The sequence below is a fragment of the Mya arenaria genome, chromosome 6 (genome assembly GCF_026914265.1).
Source record: "Mya arenaria isolate MELC-2E11 chromosome 6, ASM2691426v1".
NCBI lineage: Eukaryota > Metazoa > Mollusca > Bivalvia > Myida > Myidae > Mya > Mya arenaria.
The window spans coordinates 54,196,218-54,222,161 of record NC_069127.1 but is presented as its reverse complement, the minus strand read 5'-3'; the positions used below and the strand labels follow the sequence as shown (position 1 = coordinate 54,222,161).

Genomic DNA, 25,944 nt, shown 5'->3' with positions numbered 1-25,944 from the left:
AATATCACATCAGCTTGCGATGTACAAAATGCTTCGTAGTAACTATGCTTGCCCAAAATAAGACGTATCGCCTTTTTTCATGTGTTACAGTGACCCTCTATCTGTAGACTTCAATCTCAAGCTCATCCTCAAATAATACTCCGTGTCTTTTAAGATTAATGCTAATTTGTTTCTTATCCAAGTTTTTGGAAAATATCAAATTGTATAGTAAAAGTGATCATAAGCTCACAATATTCCACAAACAGAATCCCAATATGTTACAAAAATACGCTAAATAGAAAACTAAACACCGACTCAAGTTCAACGCACTTTGAGAAATGCTCTTTATCCTCTATATAAGAGTACATCATTTATATCTTGCCCAACGGCATGAGTATATTACATTATTTTCCACAGAGTCGATATATTTCCCACCGATTTTCAATGGGCCATTTTGCAGTTTTAAATATTTAAATGGCTTTATTGGTGAATGATAATCATTTGATAGAAACTGTCCAATCTGATCAAAACAAAGAATTAACCAGTTTTATACATTTTGATGGAAACGTTTATGGAACAACTGTTGATTTAAAGTAGTCAAATGCAAGGTATTTTTGCCAATGATCCTCCCTTGCTGTTTTGTCATTCTGAACATTTGTTATTCAGAAATAACCAAAGCATGGCTAGGTAACAACCATGACAATCCAAAATACAATGAAATTTACTGATTTCATGAAGTGTGACCTTGAACCTTACAGAAATAGGTCACAAGTTAAAGGCAAGACATGCCAAAATACAGGGACTCTTTGTCACCATTAATTGGAGCAATACAATTTTAAAATTCTTCCATACACGTTATGGGCCGGACAAGAGAGATTGCAGACGGACAGACATTAAACTCTACCTGAGGCGACTAAGTCGATCTACTGCAAGCGGGCGCGACATATCTTCGCGGTTAAAAATATGTTGTCGTAATCAAATATTTACAGACGGAAGGGCTAGATTTAAAAATCCCGCATTGAGCTTCTAAGATTGATCATGTTATGATTTTCTTAAGAAGCATAGACATGGCATCCATTTATCATACGAAACATATTTCCTTGGCGGGATTTGGCCCACATGGGCATAAACTATTACAAAGCAATGAGAAAACATAAAACGGTAAACGAAGATAAATGATGCAAAATTTAACAGCCAAGAAATATAAAACAGTCCATATTTTTTGCCCTCAAAATTTATCATTTTGATAAAGGTGTAATCACGTTCAGTGTGTGATAACATCTTGGTTATAATGATCACAAGCAAGCCACAGAATTAAACATACAAATTGCCCTTTGGCATTAAATTCCTAGCACATGTTTCTGAGAACGGAGCAAACAAAATTTAGCCAAACACAAATTGCAGCAAAGTTGTTCCAGATTCCACCCTAAATCAAACAGAAAAACTGTTAAGAAAACATTGTGATCTCATTTTTTAACTTTTAATGCTTCAGTTTGTGTTGACAAAAAAGAAAAAGAAACTCTAGTTTAAACATATTTTATTGCATGACGATACATTTACACATTTTATGATGATGATAACAACAAAGGAACAGAAACAGTGCAATGTAACAAAGCTTACGTTCATATAAAAAGGACATGCAAAGGGATTGGGCCACATACAACTCTAAATGGGATTGTGTATATCCTTTTTGTATGAATATATGCATCCCCTTTTCAAGAACAGTTGTATTCATGCAATTCACTCCCAACTATTTCAATGCTCAAAAACTGAAATTGGTCAGTACAAGAAACATCTAGGAATATACACAGTAAATAACCCAGCAGGATGGCCTGCTTAGTGGTGATCAGTTGACTGGTATAATGCCATGGTGAATTCATGGACTGATAAGACTTTATTCAAAATGAGGATTTTTGGAGGCAATTTTCCCTGGACTAAAATTTCGAAGCACGAAGTCGTCATCCGATTCCTCGGACGATTCTTCCGTCTTTTCCTGTTTCTCTGTAATCAAAGAATATAACGTTTTCAGTAAGCTTCCTGGCCTTTATTAACCTTAATATTTAGGAACCCCCAAGAAAAGTTCGGCCAAAAAAGTGTTTTAAAAATAACTGAATTAACAGCATGCAAAAGATATTAATGCTCTCGGTTAATGATTATTACTTTCACTCAATAAAGCTAAAGCTATCACTGGAAATGCGAAGATACTTGCACTAAAGATATCTTAAGTTGTTATTCCAAATGATTATATGTTTAGTGTAATCTGGCTGGAAAGTCTCTGGCCTTCAAAACAAATCCACATCATCCCAAACAAAATAATGAAATTAAAGCAAAGAAAAATGCGTTTCAAAGTAAAATCACAAGTTTAGGAGTATATCATGTTGAAATGATACATCTTTAAAACGTATGTGCCTATAAGTTTACAGCTTTTTCCATTGTGGGGAAACTATACATAACTAAAAGCTAGGTGAATTATAATAAGATTAATGAGCTATTTCTTTTCTTAGGGCTTAAACACGTTTTCAACAATCTTGATAGAGGTTAATTAGACAATGTTACATAACAAACATATTTACTGTAGCCATTGAGTATGACGAAAAGAACATTCTCACATTTTTTGTTATTTAAAATTCACGTAAAACAATTAATCCCTATAGCTGGGCAAATTTTAAAGTCTTGGTCACCAAGAACTCTTTATAGAAAACCACTGGCTGGTACATATATATATATATATATATATATATATATATATATATATATATATATATATATATATATATATATATATATATATATATATATATATATATATATATATATATATATTAATATATTTGTTAACTGTAGCCATTGACGTCCACGAGAAGAAAATCTGAAAATTGTTTCCAGTTTGAAAATGTTACAAAACAAGACACCTCGAGGGTGGCTCCAGCTAACACCATGGAGTGACCTTCGTGCTTAGATTAGCTAATTGCATGCCACAATTTTAAATTTAAGAAATTTACCAACAAGCGATGTATTAGAAGCATTCTATATTTCCTATTCTTCTCACGTATATTTGCATTCGAAAGATACATGTATATAAATATATCGCTTGATTATTGGCTGCTAAATCTTCAGGATTAATATGAAGGCAAACGTAGTTTATGAAACATGCTTATTTATTTGAAGCAAGACGTATGAAGGTCAAATCTTTTCATTAACTTTTTGAGGCTAGGTCATCATTTATAACGGTTACAATGGTAAAAATAAATATTTTTTTGTTACTTACTTGACGTGCTATCCTCAGTTTCTAGTATATCAATCGTACCAAGGCCTGTGCCTGTTTGCAGCAATTCCTCTGTGACAGGATCTTTTTCAAACTGATAGCCATGAATGGTCATCTCCTTGTTTATTTCATCTAGGACCGACTGCAGACTCTCTAGCTGTTTCTGGGCTCGCTTGGTTTCTATAAACAATTTGGCAGTGTTTTTCTCCTGTGCTTCAAGCGTTGACTTAATATATGTAACTTTGAATCTGATGGTATCACATTTGGGAATTAATGAGTCAAACAGTGTTTGATTCGTATTTTTCATTTGCTCTATTATAGTAAGTAGGGATTTTTTCCTTTCCTCAAAGTATTTGTTAACCTTTTCTCCGTATTCCGTTAACTTTGAGACCTGATCTTCAGCCAGCTTTGTAACAAACTTAGTACTTTCATCAATATCAGCTACACACGTTTCATTGTCCTCTAGTAATTGGGCAATGGTTGTTTTGATGTTCCCATACTCCTTGCTATCTTTGAAGTTCTTACATATGTCAGATATTATTTGAACTTCACATGAGTTATGCCCTATAATAGAACAATGTCCGCAGTTAGGTGTCTGGTGGGATACACAAAAGTATTTAATAAACTCTTCAGGATGGGTTTCACAAGACTCTGTGATTGACTGTTCATCTGAGTGAGTCATCATAGTTTTAGGCATCCTGCTCTTATCCAAGAGTGTATGTGACCTTAACATCTTTTGTTTCTTGTGATAATTTGCGCAGCCAGAGCACATGAACTCTTGGCAGATAGTACAGAAGGCCTCGGCTGGCAGTGTTACCCCATCAATGGAGCATGGCTGGCAAAAGGTTGCTTCCAGAACAGTGGTATCCGCCTGGATTTTCTTACCGGAAACCTCCATTGACCATCAAACTATGAAAACAGATGTAATCGTTTGACATATATGAATACACTGTGTAAGATCAACAATGAAAGCAATTATATCGCTTGATATATCACATACGTAGATAATAATCCTAAAAACAGGGATATATTTTACAATCGATCAAGTTATACTTTCAAATGATTACTTTTAAATATACAAGTAGGTTTAACATATCAGGTGTTACACGCAGCGTGATTGATGTGAACACGTAGTGTTGCATACTTGCACTTGAATGTAGTTGCCATTTTTGTTACCCAATATTTCGCTGTTTGACGCTTTTACCTACTCAAGAAAGAATGGTAGTCATTTCCACTTTTTTGAATACCAATTTACTCAACAAACAATTTTACGCTTTCTTGTTATTATCTAAACAATTGTTGTGCTGTGCTGATATATTTGAACCGATGATATGGTCTGGAAAGTAAACTGGACTTTAACTTTGTTGAAAATGGAGTCAACATTCCTTGTACTCGTCAGCTTAGTTACACTTTACTTTAAAAAAAGAGCAATATGCATCGCTGAATTGTTGACACTCGCCTGCCGTCACAGACAATATTTGGCTTGGATGTTTGCAAAAGGCATAGTTATTTCAGTCATAAACGCATAAACGAATCGATTTAAAACGGAAACAATTCAAAACCATGATTATTGTTTTAATGTCTACTGAGGTATGGCATTTTGGTAAGATTGTGGATTTAAACCAAAATCAAAATATTTAATTGGAAATAGTATTTCTCCTCGCATAAAATACATTCTACAACTGAAAGGGAGACCCTTAAATGTTTTAAGAATATTCCACACGCAATAACGCATTACTGCGGTTTCGAAAACCGTATCAAACCGGATATTTATTTGACAGATTAGTCGCATTGAAACAAATAATAATATATGTTAAAAATAGACTATGACCTCTGATATGATAATCAAGAAGTTAAAAGTTACATAGTAAATAAGAATAAGCAGCATTTGCTAAATCTGTTAATAAACGAAATGCTTTACTTTCTGATGGTACTGGCGTCACTTGTGTCCTTACTGTGTTCATAGGTTACAGATCTAATCTTGTTTGATCTCTATTCAGATTAAACTCACTGTACGTATTATCTATATGAAACCTTTGGTCGCTCATTAAGATTACTTTTTAATTGTGATAATTTAAAAAATGATAAGTTAACATTTGATCATAAACATTTTCCTATTTGAGTTGTTTGTTTAAAAGTCGGGTAAATTAGGGTGAGTTGGGAACAAACAGTGCACATGTGTTTGTAAATGTTTTACATAGTTGATAAAATTAAGAAGAAAATCAGTTGTTTCAAGACAAATGCTCTATAAGAAAAACACACAGTCGTTTTGTGTGATTTGTTGATTAAAAACAATCGTACACAGGAATCAACATGACAGAATTCATCAATGATGACCAAGTCGGTCTCGGTAAAATATCATGCTGGGAGAGCTAAATTCAAACTATAATAGTGTGGAAGTTGTCTTTTCGACCAACAACTTAACACTTTCCTTCATATTACAGAGTTTCAAATATAGCAAATGGTAATTTGAGGCTTTGATGACCCTTTTCAAATATAATTTTAATGCGTCGCCGTCTCTCTTTTACAACTAAGACATATCCATCACAAAGTTTGCAAGTAAATTCCCTTCTTATTTGCGATAAAGAACAATTTTCAAAACCAAAACCTCTCAAATATGTCTTCAACTCGTTAAAAAAACGTATCCGGGCTTGAGTCATTTTGTATTCTTAAACACTTAAGTCAATTTTTAAGCACAGACAGATGGCAACTACACTTTACAGTCGCTGCGTTTTTATAGTATGAATCGACTGACAGCTACACATGCAATGATTGGTACTAATACAGTTTTATTGTCTGGGAATGTAGTTTTCAGTGTCTTCAATTTGAGAAAAATGTTAATAAATATGGTATAAATTAACACCGGTCTTGCCATTTACCACGACTATCTTGGATTTCAAACAATGGTTTACCTTATTAACTATCAACTACCTATACGAATGAGCTGTTATAAAAAAATAAACGTCTATTGTCATCTCAATCAGATCAAGGTATTGTATGTCAAGAATACAAATGCTATTATTCATATCCCTTCTATTGAAATGAATACTGTCAATTAATGGAGACCCGTCAAAAATGGCCGCTTGTGTGTGCGTAACTGCTGGAAACCATCAAAATGGATGCTAAAGCGCGGGAAACCGTCTAACATGCCGCTAAGTGCGTTAGACCGCCAACGCTGGCCGCGGAATTCCTCTTTTTACATAACTCTCACGTTTATAGCATTTTTAAAGCATCTCAGTGTATAACCAAGAAATAGGCACTTTAAATACTAAGATACAAAATGCAAATTTATTGCCGAAATGTGATCGGTTGAAAATGAGTCGAAGAGCTATTTTAAAAATAAATAAAATTAACGATGAAATCCAATTGGACCTTTTTACAATTATTTATATGTCATTATTCACAATTAAATATGTACATGTATTGAGATTTTGGTTCGATGTTCCAAAATCTTATTGACGAAGTGTGTATATTTACTGATACGCGATTAGAGCTTTGATATAACACAAAAGCAAATAATATTAAAAAACTTTCGCTTTCCTAGATGTCAATATTAAGTCACGTGGGGGATGACGTCACACAGCGCGAGCTTTTATATTGATGTTCGATAGGGTTATCTTTAAACACTAGACCTACTATACGATGTTTATGACGTATCGTCAATCACGAAATACAATGCCAATTACATATAAAGTAAATAAATTCACGATGCCATTGTTTTGTGTTGTGCAGCATTTGATATGAAAATGAAGCAAAAATGAAGCAGATTCTTACTTTCAAAATTATGCAAATTCGGACAAATTAGTAGTTCGGATACGGCAAAAATACACATACAAATACTTCAGAGAAGTATAAAAGTTATATACAGGTTAAACATTTAATACATGCTGTTCATTTAAGTAGCATTTAAATATTTGTATTGACTTTATAATGTTTACTTAAAATCCGAATATTTAGGCACTGAATGCAGGTTTTTGAACGTCGTTTATGCCCTTTTTTCGTACTGAATATTAAATTAGTATTAATTTGTTTTTTCTTTTATTCTTTTTCCATTTTGGTTGTTATATAACCCAACATTTTTCTATTAAAATTTCATGCACTTATGTTCAGGAATTATGACAATATTTTAAGAAAACTTCAAAATTGATCCGGAATTAGGCAACTGCCCAGCACAAGTTGCATGAGAAAGGAAATACAATGAATAGATATACAAACAAATATACAGATATATGAATGTAATTACACAATAAGAACAAACTAATGATACCTAATCAGCTTTTAAGTAATGGAAAAATCTCAATATGCAAAAAAAAAAGCTGAACACTTATGAAACTTCAATGAAACAACAATGGTAGGCTACTTATACAAAAAAATGAAGGATCGAGCCATTCAAGCTAATAGTTAAAATTTTAATGTCCTCATATATTGCTATAATGAAAAAAAATACTTGTAAGCATTCAGGAAATATATACGTTTAGTCGTTACATGCGCAGTTACTTTATTCCACTAGACTAAGTATATAACAAAGCTATTATAGCCTTAAGTATGTTGTCCTGTAATACTAGTTATTATATGTAATACTTAAAAAGCTTTTCAGCATGGAGGAATTCCGATTTGACAATTCCAGTTATGGCAAATAGGTTAAAATCCTTGCGATGCAATGTGTACAGTAATCATTAATGCTCGAACCAAAGAAAATTCGTGATTTAGCCAAACCAAAATACGCATTGTCTCAGTATGCAAAGTTAAATGGTATATGGATTTTATTAGTCTTTAATTTGAAGAACAAAAACCAAACCTCCTCGCTTTAGTTCACGTGGTCTAAGTCGGATAGACACCTCGTGGACGAGGTGCGCTACGCTACGCTTGGGTTTATATGTCATAGATACGTCCACTCGTTTTCTATCCTATACATATATCTTTTAGCGATTTAGCAAGGCTTAAATAAATTAGTATTTGATATACAGGTATATACAATCGATCAGACTTAACACACACGGTGTTTTATTTGAAACCCTATTCTGTAACAGGCAACTATTGTTATATTGTACCTACTCTATTTAATCAATATAGAAATGCAAATACTTAGCGTATGTCCGCTTAATACAAAACGTGTCTTTCTCCACTGTATTGAATACAATTTTACTCAACAAACTAAAGTCCCAGCTTTAAATCGGTTACATAACTATCTAGCTTAGTTTATCAACAACGAGTACGACTTAAATTATCAGTTTTCATCCTTGTTTGTGATGTTTAACATACACGTACTTGCAATTTCCAATTTTACGTATACCATATATTGATCGAATGTTACGGACTAATGACATTGAGGTTATTTTAAAGTATGCGAGAGTTCCTATTTATAGACATGAATATTATATCAGAATAAATGAGAATAGTTCCTACCTTTTTCTCTTTTTAAATCAATAACTCCATTTCTGTATTATGAGTTTTTAAAGAGGAAGTTTGTCACATTTGTACTTGGCGTAGATAAACACGCAGGACAATAAAACTCCGTCACAACGTAATTGGTATTAAAATGATACAAATTCGTGTATTCAAGAAGTAGATTGTTTATAGACATGCATTTTTTACCATTAGTAAATGTTAAACTTGACTGTACAGACGAATAGTTGCTACCAATTGTTATATGAGAATTAAACTTACCTCTACCTTATTAAATCCAAAACTCCATGTCAGCCGTCTGACTTTCCAAAGAGAAAGTTGCCTACCTGGTTAATTTAATCGATGCCTGTACAATTAACTCACACCGGCTCAACTCCGTCACAATGTAGAATGATTGGTTTTAAAATGATACAAACTTGTTCCAAAAAACTGGCTATAATCCGTTACGAATGTACTTACTACACATGGTTTATGAAATAAATAAGTGGCATTTTGTCGTTTTTGATTAACAAAACATATACAACTAGAAAAGAAACATGTTTAACTAAATCATTTTTTGTAAAAGCTATTTCGTTATCCTAGTACAGATAAAATACTTAGGTAAAATCATTTTTCTGATCTAAGACTTTTCTGTTTAAAAAACTAGTTGTAACATAATTTAAAAGCAGTTTAGAAATATTGTTAAAGGTTTATATTATATCAAAAACGATAAATGAATAATGGTCAATGTTTTACTAATTATAAGCAGCCTCACAATAGTACAATATATTGAATTTATGCTAATATTTTAAGAATCGCTGCAATGAAAGAACAAGTCAATTTTTATAGAGCGGTGATTTATATAACGACCAGGGAACAAACCACGGCGCTATCATCACGTTCTCGTGTAACCCGTGTTACAAACTAACTGATGACGTCACGCGCACCAGCGTCGCAACTGGCCAATGGAATAATACGCATCCTACTTGCACCATCAATGTTAAACACTTATAAGTGTACATCAGATACCAAATTCAAATCGATTGCAGGATGCGTGCTTGTTCGAACGTGAATCATTGATAGTACAATATTTCTTTAACGGCATTTTCGTACCTTGATAATATTGCAATGTTAATTAAATTTATGTTTTACAACTATTTTGATATAAAAAGTATGCAAATTGATAGCGTTATATTTGCCTTCGTCAATGCAGATAACAAGCGCTTGTACTTATCAAATATTTTTATCCCTAACAGTGTTCATCAAATACCAGTATGATATAACAAAGCGTTACGTTTTTTGAATATTTTGATTTATCTTATTCAGCTTCGGATCCCTCTCCTCCCCCATCAACGGCGCATAGGTTATCATTGACAGTCCACTATGAGGTCGTTGCCACTATCCCTTGCCATTCCGGGTTTCTATTAACCGGGGCATCGCCAACGTGTGACATCGATGGTGATATTTGAGACCATGCAAAAGACACTAACCAAATGGTTATTTTAAGATTTGATAACTTTGGACTCAGTATAAACTTTAGATCTTTGCCTTTGGTAAGATTTGAGTCACTATCCTAGGTTGAAGATAAAAGACCATGCCCAGTAGAACGATTTGGAAAGACTTTGTATCCAAGGAATTCTAGAACCTTGCCCAAGTTTAAGATTAGAGAACGTTGCCTTTGACTACAATGAATAACATGACAACGAGAGTGATTTACAAACCTCGCCAAAACGAAAGGATTGTCCCTTCAGTTAATTGCCTTCTTGCAACATTATTTAAGAACTTTACCCTGTCTACGAGAACAAGTTTACCAACATTGTCCACGAGTAGGATTCCAGAATCTTATCAATTAGTTAGATTTAAGAAAGTTGCCAACGAGTTGAGAATTGTCGATGTCATGGGCATGTTTTGTCATAATATAAAAGACCATTGTCCACTAGTAAGATTCGTGACTCTTACTAATGAGTTAGATTTAAGAAACTTGCCAGCGACTAAGAGTATTGTCGAATGCCATGTACATGATATGTCATCAGAAAACAAACCATTTTTCACGAGTATGATTCGAGAATCATACCAACGAGTTAGATTTAAGAAACTTGCCAACGATTAAGACTATTATCAATGATCACGTACATGTATATGTTTTGTCATAAGATAATAACTTGTTTCAACACATCATGTGTGATCAGATTACCGGACAAATGTATACGACACTAAATGTATTATTGAAATTTAATCTAAAATAAACATAAGTTTTGATTAAAGACTGTTGCTCCTTAACAAATCCCATTATTCATCAGGTTCTGAAGGTAAATTGTTCATATTACCAGGACACTGCCGAGTACTCGTGTGATCAGGGTTACAAGGTTAATGGCGTCGAAACGCACACGAGCACGAATGGTGGTCGGTGGAGCGCGTCGCCACCGTCCTGCCCCATCAAAGGTGATGTTTCAAGACACTTGCAGCCTAATTGTTGTCGTATGTATTATAATATTTTGGTGTTATTCAGGTATGGCAAAGTTTTTGTCGACGGTATACTTTGTCCATCACATGTAAACACTAAATAACGCCCTTAATTTTTCCTTTTATCATTGTTTTGATAAGGCCTTTCGGTTCTAAACTATTCCTTTTTAATGTAAACTGAAGTTTTCCGAGGGCTGATGTTTAAGGATATGCTCGGAAATATATGAATTATTTTGGGCTATAGAATCCTGTAAGTTACGTTTCCACGATTCTAATTTTGTTGGAACATAACTCAGTATGAAAATGATATTGAGAGTCCAAGATACCTCATAAAACATTTTAAAAAATCTAAAAGTGAACACAGTCGTTATGAGAATCGTACTGGATTGAGAAACTCCATGGGCAAAAATGGCAACGTAAAAAAACAAAGTTTTTCTTCGGGATTTTTTTCTTTACAATTAACTATAACACCTGATTATTGTTTTAAAAATGTATAGACATTTTGAATATTTCTTAGAATAAGCTTTACATTTCATTCATTTCTGGCTTCAATCGTCTTCATGTTGCAATGCAGTGGAATATTTCGTTCAGTTTAACTGAACAATTTTAAATGACTGTACCCTGCTGATATGGTACCCAGATTGATATCCGATACGCTGTTGATTCTGATTTTCTTTATGCATTCTATTTCTAAATATAAACATAAACTCCATATGTACACATTGGATTGAATTGTTTTTAAATGATTTTTACACTAGTTGAAGAAACCCATACATAATGGTTCCTTTATTAAAAATATGAAACCCAAGCCCAGCTGTCAACAATTTAAAAAAATAACACTGTTTAGAGCCACCAGGCAATGGTCTAAACGACAAAGCACTAGAATCCAATTGTTTAAATACCATGTACCAACAGTGTATATGACCATCGCGACCCTCTTTTAACGTCCCTCGTGGAAGACAGAGGAGTAGAAGAGGGACTGAGGGACGGTGGCTTCAACGTCGGAAACAGTATTATAAAAGCAACAACGAATCAATGGATTCTATCGTTTGAGGACATCCAAACAATTGAAGGGCCAAAACTGCATGGTGCGCGAAGGCCTCTTTCTTCCGCGTAAAAACCCGACGGAATGAGATCGGCGACGCCGATGACAATTTCTATTGCCGCGCATCTACGCCTCTTGTAGCGCGGTCGACACCCATTGGTCCCGCGTACACGGACAAAACGCGCAGCCAAAGAAGAGGCACTGTTCCGTACATTTCTCATACAGTATTGAAAGGATTTTTAAAGTACAGGAACGTTTGTTCACTAAAGAAATTTATAACGTTGTATGATAATTCGATCTTTGATATTATGCGTATGATATAAGAAACGACCTCAATTAGTTCAGTATATGTTCCCTGCTTTTTACTCATTTATTGGTATAGTTACATTAATTTGTTTTGGCAAGGATAAGACAATCACAACTGTTTCTACATTTACCCGTTCCTCTGGCATAGTAACTGTCTTTGTATGGAACGCAAATGTAATTGGTGATTATGGAAAATGTTTATCAAAACGAATCAGGTCTGAATTAAAACAAAAACAATGCAACGGGAACTGACTTACTACAAATGTTCTTTTTTACTCTATTGTATTTAGACCAGTGTCATCAATTTAATGACAAAAACGATAAACAGTTAGTATACTTATCTATCACTTTTCTTATTCTGCTGTTTCAATAGACGATAAAAATAATAAACATGTAGTTGAATTCGCTTTGATAATAAGCGTTTTCGTAAAATCACGAAAGAAAAAAAATCAATAAATAAACGTAATATTTGACCAATTCAATCTTGGACTTATGACCTGAACACAATCCTTTTTACCGTAGTAAGTATTTTTCAATTTTGATTTTATTCACCTTAGACTTGTATACACATCAGCTTGCGATGTACAAAACGTGTTGCAGTATGCTTACACAAAATAAGACGGATCGCCTTTTTTCATGTGTAAAAGTGACCCTCTATCTGTAGACTTCAATCTCAAGCTCATCCTTAAATAATACTCCATGTCTATTAAGAGTAATGGTAATTTCTTATTTATCCAAGTTATTGGAAAATATCAATTTGTATAGTAAAAGTGTTCATTAGCTCACAATATTCCACAAACAGAATCCCACTATGTTACAAAAATACGCTAAATAGAAAACTAAACACCGACTCAAGTTCAACGCACTTTGAGAAATGCTCTTTATCCTCTATATAAGAGTACATCATTTATATCTTGCCCAATGATTTATCCCTATATGTGTAATTTATCAAATATCCCTTTTTGGTCAGTTTGAAAATATTTCCAACGGCATGAGTATATTACATTATTTTCCACAGAGTCGATATATTTCCCACCGATTTTCAATGGGCCATTTTGCAGTTTTAAATATTTAAATGGCTTTATTGGTGAATGATGATCATTTGATAGAAACTGTCCAATCTGATCAAAACAAAGAATTAACCAGTTTTATACATTTTGATGAAAATGTTTATGGAACAACTGTTGATCTAAAGTAGTCAAATGCAAGGTATTTTTGCCAATGATCCTCCCTTGCTGTTTTTTCATTCTGAACATTCGTTATTCAGAAATAACCAAAGCATGGCTAGGTAACAACCACGACAATCCAAAATACAATGAAATTTACTGATTTCATGAAGTGTGACCTTGGGCCTTACAGAAATAGGTCACAAGTTAAAGGCAAGACATGCCAAAATACAGGGACTCTTTGTCACCATTAATTGGAGCAATACAATTTTAAAATTCTTCCATACACGTTATTGGCCGGACAAGAGAGATTGCAGACGGACAGACATTAAACTCTACCGGAGGCGACTAAGTCGATCTACTGCAAGCGGGCGCGACATAACTTCGCGGTTAAAAATATGTTGTCGTAATCAAATATTTACAGACGGAAGGGCTAGAATTAAAAATCCCGCATTGAGCTTCTAAGATTGATCATGTTATGATTTTCTTAAGAAGCATATACTTGGCATCCATTTATCATACGAAACATATTTCCTTGGCGGGATTTGGCCCACATGGGCATAAACTATTACAAAGCAATGAGAAAACATAAAACGGTAAACGAAGATAAATGATGCAAAATTTAACAGCCAAGAAATTTAAAACAGTCCATATTTTTTGCCCTCAAAACTTATCATTTTGATAAAGGTGTAATCACGTTCAGTGTGTGATAACATCTTGGTTATAATGATCTCAAGCAAGCCACAGAATTAAACATACAAATTGCCCTTTGGCATTAAATTTCTAGCACATGTTTCTGAGAACAGAGCAAACAAAATTTAGCCAAACACAAATTGCAGCAAAGTTGTTCCAGATTCAACCCTAAATCAAACAGAAAAACTGTTAAGAAAACATTGTAATCTCATTTTTTTTAACTTTTAATGCTTCAGTTTGTGTACATGAAAAAGAAAAAAAACACTCTAGTTTAAACATATTTTAATGCATGACGATACATTTACAAATTTTATGATGATGATAACAACAAAGGAACAGAAACAGTGCAATGTAACAAAGCTTACGTTCATATAAAAAGGACATGCAAAGATATTGGGCCACATAAAACTCTAAATGGGATTGTGTATATCCTTTTTGTATGAATATATGCATCCCCTTTTCAAGAACAGTTGTATTCATGCAATTCACTCCCAACTATTTCAATGCTCAAAAACTGAAATTGGTCAGTACAAGAAACATCTAGGAATATACACAGTAAATAACCCAGCAGGATGGCCTGCTTAGTGGTGATCAGTTGACTGGTATAATGCCATGGTGAATTCATGGACTGATAAGACTTTATTCAAAATGAGGATTTTTGGAGGTAATTTTCCCTGGACTGAAAAAATAAAAACAGTTCAAGGAAGATGACAAACTTTATACAGCTTTTAATCATAATTTAACTTAAATGACTTTAAATGACAGTGAATGCATAAGGAAGATGACTCAGTTGAAATCCAACATTATGGTTTGATCAAATAGAGTTAGCTTTATTAACATATTTTGTAATTAAGAAGTGTGCATTGTAAGCATTGATAAATATAATTTAAATTACATATTTTTTCTTTTATTTATAACATAACTACACTTAAAAAGCAACAATTCATTGTTGTGATCTGTTCAAACGGCTCTAGTGATTTAGTCAAACAGCCCGAAGCCCATGTCGTCATCCGATTCCTCGGACGATTCTTCCGTCTTTTCCTGTTTCTCTGTAATCAAAGAATATAACGTTTTCAGTTAAGCTTCCTGGCCTTTATTAACCTTAATATTTAGGAACCCCCAAGAAAAGTTCGGCCAAAAAAGTGTTTTAAAGATAACTGAATTAACAGCATGCAAAAGATATTAATGCTCTCGGTTAATGTTTATTACTTTCACTCAATAAAGCTAAAGCTATCACTGGAAATGCGAAGATACTTGCACTAAAGATATCTTAAGTTGTTATTCCAAATGATTATATGTTTAGTGTAATCTGGCTGGAAAGTCTCTGGCCTTCAAAACAAATCCACATCATCCCAAACAAAATAATAAAATTAAAGCAAAGAAAAATGCGTTTCAAAGTAAAATCACAAGTTTAGGAGTATATCATGCTGAAATGATACATCTTTAAAACGTATGTGCCTATAAGTTCACAGCTTTTTTCCATTGTGGGGAAACTATACATAACTCAAAGCTAGGTGAATTATAATAAGGTAAATGTGCTATTTCCTTTCTCAGGGCTTAATCACAACTTCAACAATCTTGAAAGAGGTTTATTAGTCAATGTTACATAACAAACATATTTACTGTAGCCATTGAGTATGACGAAAAGAACATTCTCACATTTTTTGTTATTTAAAATTCACGTAAAACAATTAATCCCTATAGCCGGGCAAATTTTAAAGTCTTGGTCACCAGTTAAGAACTCTTTATAGAAAACCACTGGCTGGTATATATATATATATATATATATATTAATATATTTGTTAACTGTAGCCATTGACGTCCACGAGAAGAAAATCTGAAAATTGTTTCCAGTTTGAAAATGTTACAAAACAAGACACCTCGAGGGTGGCTCCAGCTAACACCATGGAGTGACCTTCGTGCTTAGATTAGCTAATTGCATGCCACAATTTTAAATTTAAGAAATTTACCAACAAGCGATGTATTAGAAGCATTCTATATTTCCTATTCTTCTCACGTATATTTGCATTCGAAAGATACATGTATATAAATATATCGCTTGATTATTGGCTGCTAAATCTTCAGGATTAATATGAAGGCAAACGTAGTTTATGAAACATGCTTATTTATTTGAAGCAAGACGTATGAAGGTCAAATCTTTTCATTAACTTTTTGAGGCTAGGTCATCATTTATAACGGTTACAATGGTAAAAATAAATATTTTTTTGTTACTTACTTGACGTGATATCCTCAGTTTCTAGTATATCAATCGTAACAAGGCCTGTGCCTGTTTGCAGCAATTCCTCTGTGACAGGATCTTTTTCAAACTGATAACCATGAATGGTCATCTCCTTGTTTATTTCATGTAGGACCGACTGCAGACTCTCTAGCTGTTTCTGGGCTCGCTTGGTTTCTATAAACAATTGGGCAGTGTTTTTCTCCTGTGCTTCAAGCGTTGACTTAATATATGTAACTTTGAATCTGATGGTATCACATTTGGGAATTAATGAGTCAAGCTGTGTTTAATTCGTATGTTTCATTTGCTCTATTATAGTAAGTAGGGATTTTTTCCTTTCCTCAAAGTATTTGTTAACCTTTTCTCCGTATTCCGTTAACTTTGAGACCTGATCTTCAGCCAGCTTTGTAACAAACTTAGTACTTTTATCAATATCAGCTACACACGTTTCATTGTCCTCTAGTAATTGGGCAATGGTTGTTTTGATGTTCCCATACTCCTTGCTATCTTTGAAGTTCTTATATATGTCAGATATTATTTGAACTTCACATGAGTTATGCCCTATAATAGAACAATGTCCGCAGTTAGGTGTCTGGTGGGATACACAAAAGTATTTAATAAACTCTTCAGGATGGCTTTCACAACACTCTGTGATTGATTGTTCATCTGAGTGAGTCATCATAGTTTTAGGCATCCTGCTCTTATCCAAGAGTGTATGTGACCTTAACATCTTTTGTTTCTTGTGATAATTTGCGCAGCCAGAGCACATGAACTCTTGGCAGATAGTACAGAAGGCCTCGGCTGGCAGTGTTACCCCATCAAAGGAGCATGGCTGGCAAAAGGTTGCTTCCAGAACAGTGGCATCCGCCTGGAATTTCTTACCGGAAACCTCCATTGACCATCAAACTATGAAAACAGATGTAATCGTTTGACATATATGAATACACTGTTGTAAGATCAACAATGAGAGCAATTTTATCGCTTGATATATTACATACGTAGATAATAATCCTTAAAACAGGGATATTTTTTACAATCGATTTAGCAAGATATACTTTCAAATGAATACTTTTCAATATACAAGTACGTGTAACATATCAGGTGTAAGACGCAGCGTGATTGATGTGAAAACGTAGTGTTACATATTTGTCATTTACTGTAGTATCCATTTTTGTTTTTCCGAATATTTCGCTGCGTGACGCTTAATGTCCAAATACTTACTCTAGAAAGAATGGTAGTTATTTCCACATTTTTTAATAACAATTTACTCAACAAACAATTTTAACACGTTTTTGTTATTATTAAAACATTTTTTTGCTGTGCTGATACAATGACCATGACTATTGTTTTAATGTCTACTGAGTTATTGCATTTTTTGTAAGATTGCGAATTTAAACCAAATTAAAAAGAATCAATTGGAAAAAGTATTTTCTCTCACATAAAAACATTCTCTAACTGAAAGCGAGACTCTTAGATGTTTTAAGAATATTCCACACGCAATAACGTATGATTGATTTTCAAAATGAATGCGGTTTGGAAACCGTATCAAACCGGGTATTTATTTGACAGGTTTGTCGCATTGAAACAAATATATATTTGTTATTAAAACGGACTATCACCTCTGATATGTTATTAAATATAGAAGTAAATTGTACATAGTAAATAAGAAATAAGTAGCATTTCATAAAACGGTTATGACACGGAATGCTTTACTTTCTGATGGTATCGGTGTCACTTGTGTCCTTAATATATTATTAACTGTGTTCACAGGAATCAACACGACAGAAATCATCAATGACAAAGAGTCGGTCTCGGTACAATATCATGCTGGGAGAGTAATATTCAAACTCTAATAGTGTGGAAGTTGTCATTTCGACTGTCCGTGTAAGAATGAAGCTAACAACTGAACACTTTCCTTCATATCACAGAGTTTCAAATATAGTAAATGGTAATTGGAGGCTTTGATGACCGTTTTTAAATATAATTTAAATGCGTCGCCGTCTCTCTTTTACAACAATGACATATCTTTCACAAAGTTTGCAAATAATTTCCCTTCTTAATGGCGACCAAGAGACATTTTCAAAACCAAAACCTCTCAAATATGTCTGCAACTCGTTATAAAAACGTATCTGGGCTTGATTCATTTTGTATTTTTAAACACTTTAGTCAATTTTTGAGCACGGACAGATCGCAACTACACTTTACAGTCGCTGCGTTTTTATAGTATGAATCGACTGACAGCTACACATGCAATGATTGGTACTAATACAGTTTTATTGTCTGGGAATGTAGTTTTCAGTGTCTTCAATTTGAGAAAAATGTTAACAAATGTGGTATAAATCTACACTGGTCTTGCCATTCACCACGACTATTGTACTCATCAACTATGGCTTGAAAATCGGTACTTCTTAATAAATCTGTCAAATGTCTATGACTATCTTGCAGCCATCTGTATATGGAAATTGCTTCAAACTCAGTTAGGTAGCATAGGTCTATTCTCATCCCAAAAGGAATCTATTTTAAACATTCTCCTGTTCGAAACATATGGTGTCAAATTATAACTACTAGCGTAAAATAATGGCTGCAAACTTCATTCGCAAGAAGATCAATAGTGATAATCTAAGGCCGGTTTTATGCTTCTAGCGACTCACTTAAAACAATGACCATTTGTCGTAGATTTCACAAACAATGGTTTACAACTATCAACTATCAACTACTTTTACGAATGAGCGGTTATCAAAAAAGAAACGTCTATTGGCATCTTAATCAGATCAAGGTATTTTATGTCAAGAATGCCAATGCTGTTGTTCATATCCCTTCTATTGAAATGAATACTGTCAAATAATGGAGACCCATCAAAAATGGCCGCTTAAGGCGCGCTAAACCGCTGGAAATCGTCAAAATAGACGCTAAAGCGCGGGAAACCGTCCAACATGCCGCTAAGCGCGCTAAACCGCCAACGATGGCCGCGGAATTCCTCTTTTTACACTACTCCTACGTTTGTCAAAAATAGCTAAATAGCGTTTTAAAAGCATCTTAGTGTAAGAAATAGGCACTTTAAGTACTAAAATACAAAGTGCAAATTTATTGCCGAAAAGTAGTCGGTTGAAATGTTGAAAATGAGTCGAAGAGCTATTTTTAAAAACGATGAAATCGAATTGGACCTTTTTACAATATTCATATGGCATTATTCACAATTTGATATGTTCATGTATTGAGATTTTGGTTCGATGGTCCCTAATCTTATTGAAGAAGTGTGTTTATTTACTGATACGCGATTAGAGCTTTGTTATAATACAAAAGCAAATAAAAATCAAAGATAACGAGGTAGTGAACCTAATTCAACTTTGAATACGAGAATTTGTATTTCAAAATTAAACAAATATAACACATCACTGGGGGTGATATGACATTCTAAGGAATGGCCAGTTAGCAACCTAAAGTGTCTATGGACCGAGGCGTTAGGTGAACCGCTAAGAAGCTCCTGTTTTAAAGTACAAAGGATGCAGAAACGCTTAACAATTCGTTCGAATAACTTAGATTAACTTAGTAATTAGTTACGTATTCCAAATATTGATTAAATATTATCTAGATGAATGCCTATTGTGTTTATCAGCGTATCATTGATATGTTACGATTTTTTAAACTATCAGTAGTCGATTTATAATCAAACATTAAGTTAAACCAGAACTATTCAACCAATAGAAAAATACACGTTGTGATATGACAATAATTCTTACCTCAAATTAACACTCACTATTTTACACTGTTAGAAGAGTAAGTACCTTACTAAGCTTTTTAAGGGGAATTCAAATGATACATGACAATGACACAAGTATTTAATACGACTCAACACTATCACACTTTTGATAAGGTTATATCGACCCATTTGATAAACAGCTAGTTATTTGTTTAGACTGTGTTTAAGAAGATAGTGAGCAAGTTATGTTTATGAGTTTAAAAGTGTCATGTTTCAAGTTTTATTTATAATAAACCAGAAGGTCGTAGATCAATGAGGCGTAAAGTGCACAATAGTGACAAATACAAAATGAATTACACTCTTCAAAATAAATAATAAACTGCACAAAAAAAAAATCAATTGGTATATAAAGTTTTTCATTGAAATTCAAAATTTTCGAAAGAAATTAGCCTTAAATGAGGGTTTCAATAAATATCTTCGTGGTCACTTCTTCCTCAGTTAAAAAAAGCGCATAAATATCGGTAATATGTTTTTATTTTCATTCATATCATTTGTTTTGATTTTTTTAATCATCAAAATCCAATGGGTTGAACATACTAATGCATTAAAATGAATACGTTTCTTTGAGCTTATTTCAAGTTTCAAACCATACTGTGCCATTTTTAGCTTGAATTGCTTTTTTTGGTCTTTTTAGCCAACAAATTAAAAGTAAAACTGTAGGAACTACATTCACGTAGTAGGCTTTTCCGGATTTGATGTCGATAAATCTGACCAGCCATTTCTCTCAACTTAGATAAGTAGATCCAAACATTTGGCCGTACTGGAAATTTTTATCTTGCCCACGGGCAAAGATAAAACAAGTACCCGTATGGAATTCCTTTTTTATTGTCATCACACAATTACCTCCCTTGTTGAAGACCGTCGTCTGTAGCATCATGGAAACCTTGTCTAGTGGCAATATTTAAAATCTTTATTAGTTATTTCTCGCTTCAAATGGCAGTTTAAAACAGTTTTTCACGCTCCATTGAAGAAATTATGCTGCACTCTCCTCAAAACCGTTTAAAGAACGATTTGACTATTTAAACAATCTAAATCACTGCGCACATATATATATATATATATATATATATATATATATATATATATATATATATATATATATATATATATATATATATATGACAACCACGAATTATCACATATCTATACGCACACTATTTGCACTACGCGCTAAAGAGTTCCAGCGAAAAAACACATTTTCACTTTATGTTGTTTAATTGAGGTGGGAGAAAAAGCATCTACCATAGCCGCTCGTGTAAGATAGGTTCATCCTAAACCTCGCGCAGGGTGTTCTGCCTGGTTTATGCCTGGTTTCCGAAAAATAAAACACGCTCGGGTTGTAATGAATCTATCTTACATTCTCGGCCATGGAAGATACTTATTACCTCGTTCCGGTCCTCATAGATGCTTATTAAACCAGCATTGCTCAAATCACCCATAGCTACAAAATATGGACTAACAAAAGTGTATTACTCAAGGAAACTCAATTCGCGAAACAGTATTTTGTTGTTGCCATACCAGTCACCTCCAATTAAAATCAGACGGCATTGTTTATTTATTACTGTTAGTAAAATGGACCTCATAGAAGCAAATGCAATGGATGTTTTCAGTAGCGATAAGACGAGTCTGCCTATGTCTTATCACTTAAGGTAAACCCACGACTGGTCTAAAAACGCACAAATCATTATCGTGAAGTTCCTAATTTTTAGTTTTATCATCAAAGCACCGAACAGTATATTTTGATTATATATAAACATTTTTTCTAGCACGCACAATCGTATACATAAATTAGCATGATTATAAACAAACAATTACACAAAGTTTCAAGAGAACAATAACATTCAGTTTAAGTTAGACTTGAATGTTCACTACATAGTCTCTAATCTGATTTGCCTTTATAAGAAATAAAGCCTGCTTGTGAAACAATGACCTCTTTCCAAGAAGCGCAATCAATTTAAACATTATCGGCTGGAAATGATAATAATTAGGTATGTTAATGAAATTTATATAGTTATACCCATCATATTTAAACAAAAAAAATGGCTTTCATTTTCAATGTCAGTCAATGAACTTAGTATCTCATTTCGTGACGGGAAATGTTCCTATAACGACCTTCTTCGATCTTAGGCCTGTGTACTGATAATCTTCGAGTGACACTCTTATTCAAAATCAATACATACACAAGTATAACAAACATCAATTTTGAGTGATAACTTTTAACTACTTACTAAATAATGCATTAATGGGAAATATTAATTACTGATAACAAATCTGTAAGCGTGTATTTGATAGCTGAAAACGCAATAATATTAAATGATTGGTGAATGCTAAAATATTTACTGTGATCTACTATAGTCTCATAACGTAGAACTAACGTGTTTTATGCACATTTCATTCAAATTAAACTCGGTATCCTCTATAGGAACCATTGTTTTCGACATTTACTAATCCTTTTTGGAATATTAAAACCATATTATTAATTGTGGTAAATCTTACGTGAGAATAAGAGTGCATTTTTCAAATTGCTTATCACATGTCTGTTCTTAACATTGTGAATGATGCATTGATGACAACCTCATTCCACTGTGTATTTTTAAGTTTCCTTTATTTTGACTGACTTATGGAACATGGTATATTTACCACTGAGTCTCTATACAACCAAATTGCGTTTAAACCATATAGTAGTTTCCCTTTGATTTACTAATTTGCATGCTGACTTTCACATTCGTCTAAATGCATACGGTACGGTATGTCTCACACAATATGCAAATTGAGTTATAACTATTCAATAATTAAGCTTTTTGCACTTTTCTATTCATAAATAATGGTGAACGTCCCGTTTATAAGGAAAACGTATTTGTCTTTATTTTGATATTTAAATCTTCTTAATGATTTTTTATGTATAAGTGACAGACTTCCAGCTGCAGCAGAACCACATATCTCTGAGCAAAAGGAAGTTATATTGTATATCATATCTGCATTTAGAAATTGTTTATACATACTGATTACAAACTTTGATCACTTTACTTGGTAACCTTGCCATACCCTATCCATCTTTTATTCTGTTTTCCCCATTTAAAATCCTCTTGCCTAAGGTTTGTACTTGTATCATGTCTAACAAACGCTTCAGGCCTCTACGAGCGCTGGTCGTCTAATTCCTGGACAGGTTTTGTATTTTTAAATTTCTAATTATCTAGTTATGTTGATTTAGCTGTTTACAATTCGACCATTCCGGTTCATTTAAGTGGCCTTTTAAAATGGCATGTACTCTGCCCATATAGCGATAAAATATATTACGTTGTTTTTCCATTTTACGGTATTGATTATCTTTCTTAATGAAAACATAAATGTTGGTGTTGTATTGCATTTTTTCCATTAACATTATATGAGATACTCGTAGAAAAAAATCCTTCTTTAGTATTTTAAATATCACAATATTAAACTAGATAGAAGGATGACGTTTTCTCTGACCATGACGTTTTAAATGGAGTAGTTTGTATCAAGGGTTTAACAAGCGATGATAAATATATTTTCAAAAAATAAAAATATTTTTCACTGCATTGTAGGCCTTTAAGATAGACCGCCAGGTAGGTGGTGGTGTAGGGGGAACTGAGGGACGGCGTCCACAACACAGGAAACAGTGCAGACAGACACAATTGGTGCATCAATTTCTCAATCGAGGGCATCCAAAGAAGGGTTCACAGACCACGTGGCGCACGAGTTCCTCTACATTACCCTTGAAAATCCGATGGATTTAGCTGGAAGCAACAACTGACATGTTCCGAGGCCCTGCGCCAATCCCTATTGCTGTGTGGTCGCAACACATAGACCGGAACGATCCTGCATATACGAACGGGAAGCGTCTCTTTCTGATACATATGAAATGTCCCGAGCAGTTCATTATATCAGTTTAAGTCGTTGAAAAAAGTTTAATTTACTTTTATCCATGTACCGGTCATACAAAATTGATTTGATGCTTTTAATACTTTGATTTTTACATTTATTAATAACATCATCACATTGTTGTATAATATTTCACTTCAGGAAATAAATTGCAAATTTGCATCAATTAAAAAGATGCGCCTTAAATAGCCCAAAATATCATGTACCTAACCATTCTCAAATTATTACAATTGTCAGCGGCGCTTGAATGATGTATTCATTCTCACTGTTTACTTTTTTCATGATAAGTGTATTGAATCTGGTTTACCATTTACTCAGTTATTAGGCTTTCCAAACGGAATAGAGATACATATTACCATTAAAGGTTTTACGGAATTAGAGTATCTTTTTCCCATGATTTTCTTGGTGCACCGAAGATTGGAGGGAAGGAGGGGGACAATGCAAATTTAACAAACATCTAAATCATAATTGTATAGTAAAACACACATTTTAGATTTAAAGTGCATACACAGATATATGTATGGCGTAGACGGCGTCGTTGCGCTAACACTTTACAGCTTGGCCATGACCAAACAATCGTTCATGGTATCAAAATTAAACTTGGTACAATTGTTGCCAATACAAGCATGGTCAACATTGACCATAATAACTCTGGCTTCTTAATTTTCGAATTATGCCACGGGATGGAATGATGATAACTCCAGAGGGACAATGATAAAATAAGTGCCTGGGTTGATAAATGGTTAGTAACCTTTACCCCCGAAAAAATTATGTCAATTGTGTTCTCCCGAAAATGACAATCTTATATTTCCAAAACTGAATTCCAATGATTATATGCAATATTTAATGCAGAAAATTGATAATCTGCCAGATTGCAGCATTGCAATATATATTTTGAGTTACTGGTCCTGAATTTGATCTCTCCATATTTTACATTATATTTTTAACTTACTTTATCATGTTTAGTCCTACTCATAGCTTATAGTTGTTTAATAATTTACTTTTGGGCAGCCGACATGTTCAGTTCACAGATATTTCGTTGTTTTGTTTTTTTATCTAAAGTATGTATGGCCAATGTTTAGATCTATTAGTTTTCGAAAATGCGACAAGTGAGCAATCGTTCTTCTTATGTGGGCATTTTTTCCATCTTTAAGTGACAATGATTTACTTAAAGAGACTAAATGTGGCCGTTGGCGTCCCTCTGTTTGGTTGAATTATTTCTATATTTCTATAAAGATATATCATATTACAAAACAAGCGCTCTGAGGATAATGTGGTCATTTAATTGAATAATGGTATTAAATTAATTATAACAATTAAATGCTGATGCATTTACATTTGATGAACTTAACAGGTCCCCGTTATGTTTATAAATCATAGCATAGCAATTCTAGTGATTGACTGAAAACATTATCTCAAAATGATTGTCGACGTCAGGTACAGGGGAAAAGGATGAACGTCATTTCAAGCACTAATATAATTTATTAGCAGAAGCTGACATACAAAGTAACATCATATATATATATATATCGTGACCAACATATGAATATTATTATACAACACAAACAAACCAATGATAAACAATACAAAACTTTTAAGCAAACATTCAAGATAGTATGCAATTACAAAAAAAAAAATAGTTTGATGCGACCCTGTCGCATTACCATTTATTGTCTGTACGTAAATACTAGCAATCTTTAAGTTCATTAGTGGTCTACAAAATATTTTCTTAAGAACCCACTT

General features: G+C 33.4%; 1 protein-coding gene across 3 annotated transcripts; it reads right to left on the bottom strand.

Moving 5' to 3' along the window:
• Positions 1 to 1,499: 1,499 nt before the first annotated feature.
• On the bottom strand, positions 1,500 to 8,987 carry LOC128239107 (E3 ubiquitin-protein ligase TRIM33-like). Of its 3 annotated transcripts, none has more exons than XM_052955576.1 (3): positions 8,912 to 8,987; positions 3,248 to 4,153; positions 1,500 to 1,980 (listed from the first exon to the last, which is right to left on the bottom strand). In XM_052955576.1, exons 2-3 carry the CDS (start codon positions 4,140 to 4,142, stop codon positions 1,874 to 1,876), a joined length of 1,002 nt encoding a protein of 333 aa, XP_052811536.1. In that variant the 5' UTR covers positions 4,143 to 4,153; positions 8,912 to 8,987; the 3' UTR covers positions 1,500 to 1,873. The 3 variants fall into 3 exon arrangements, with proteins under 3 accessions (XP_052811536.1, XP_052811538.1, XP_052811539.1); XM_052955578.1 differs by having other exon boundaries at positions 8,918 to 8,979; XM_052955579.1 differs by lacking the exon at positions 8,912 to 8,987 and adding an exon at positions 8,330 to 8,399.
• Between the last annotated feature and the right edge of the window lie 16,957 nt (positions 8,988 to 25,944).

Excerpts from the sequence above, each read along its gene's own strand:
- LOC128239107 (XM_052955576.1), bottom strand. The coding sequence starts at position 4,142 with ATGGAGGTTTCCGGTAAGAAAATCCAGGCGGATACCACTGTTCTGGAA. Across the intron at positions 1,981-3,247 it reads AACTGAGGATAGCACGTCAA|AGAAACAGGAAAAGACGGAA; the intron begins GTAAGTAACAAA and ends CTTTGATTACAG.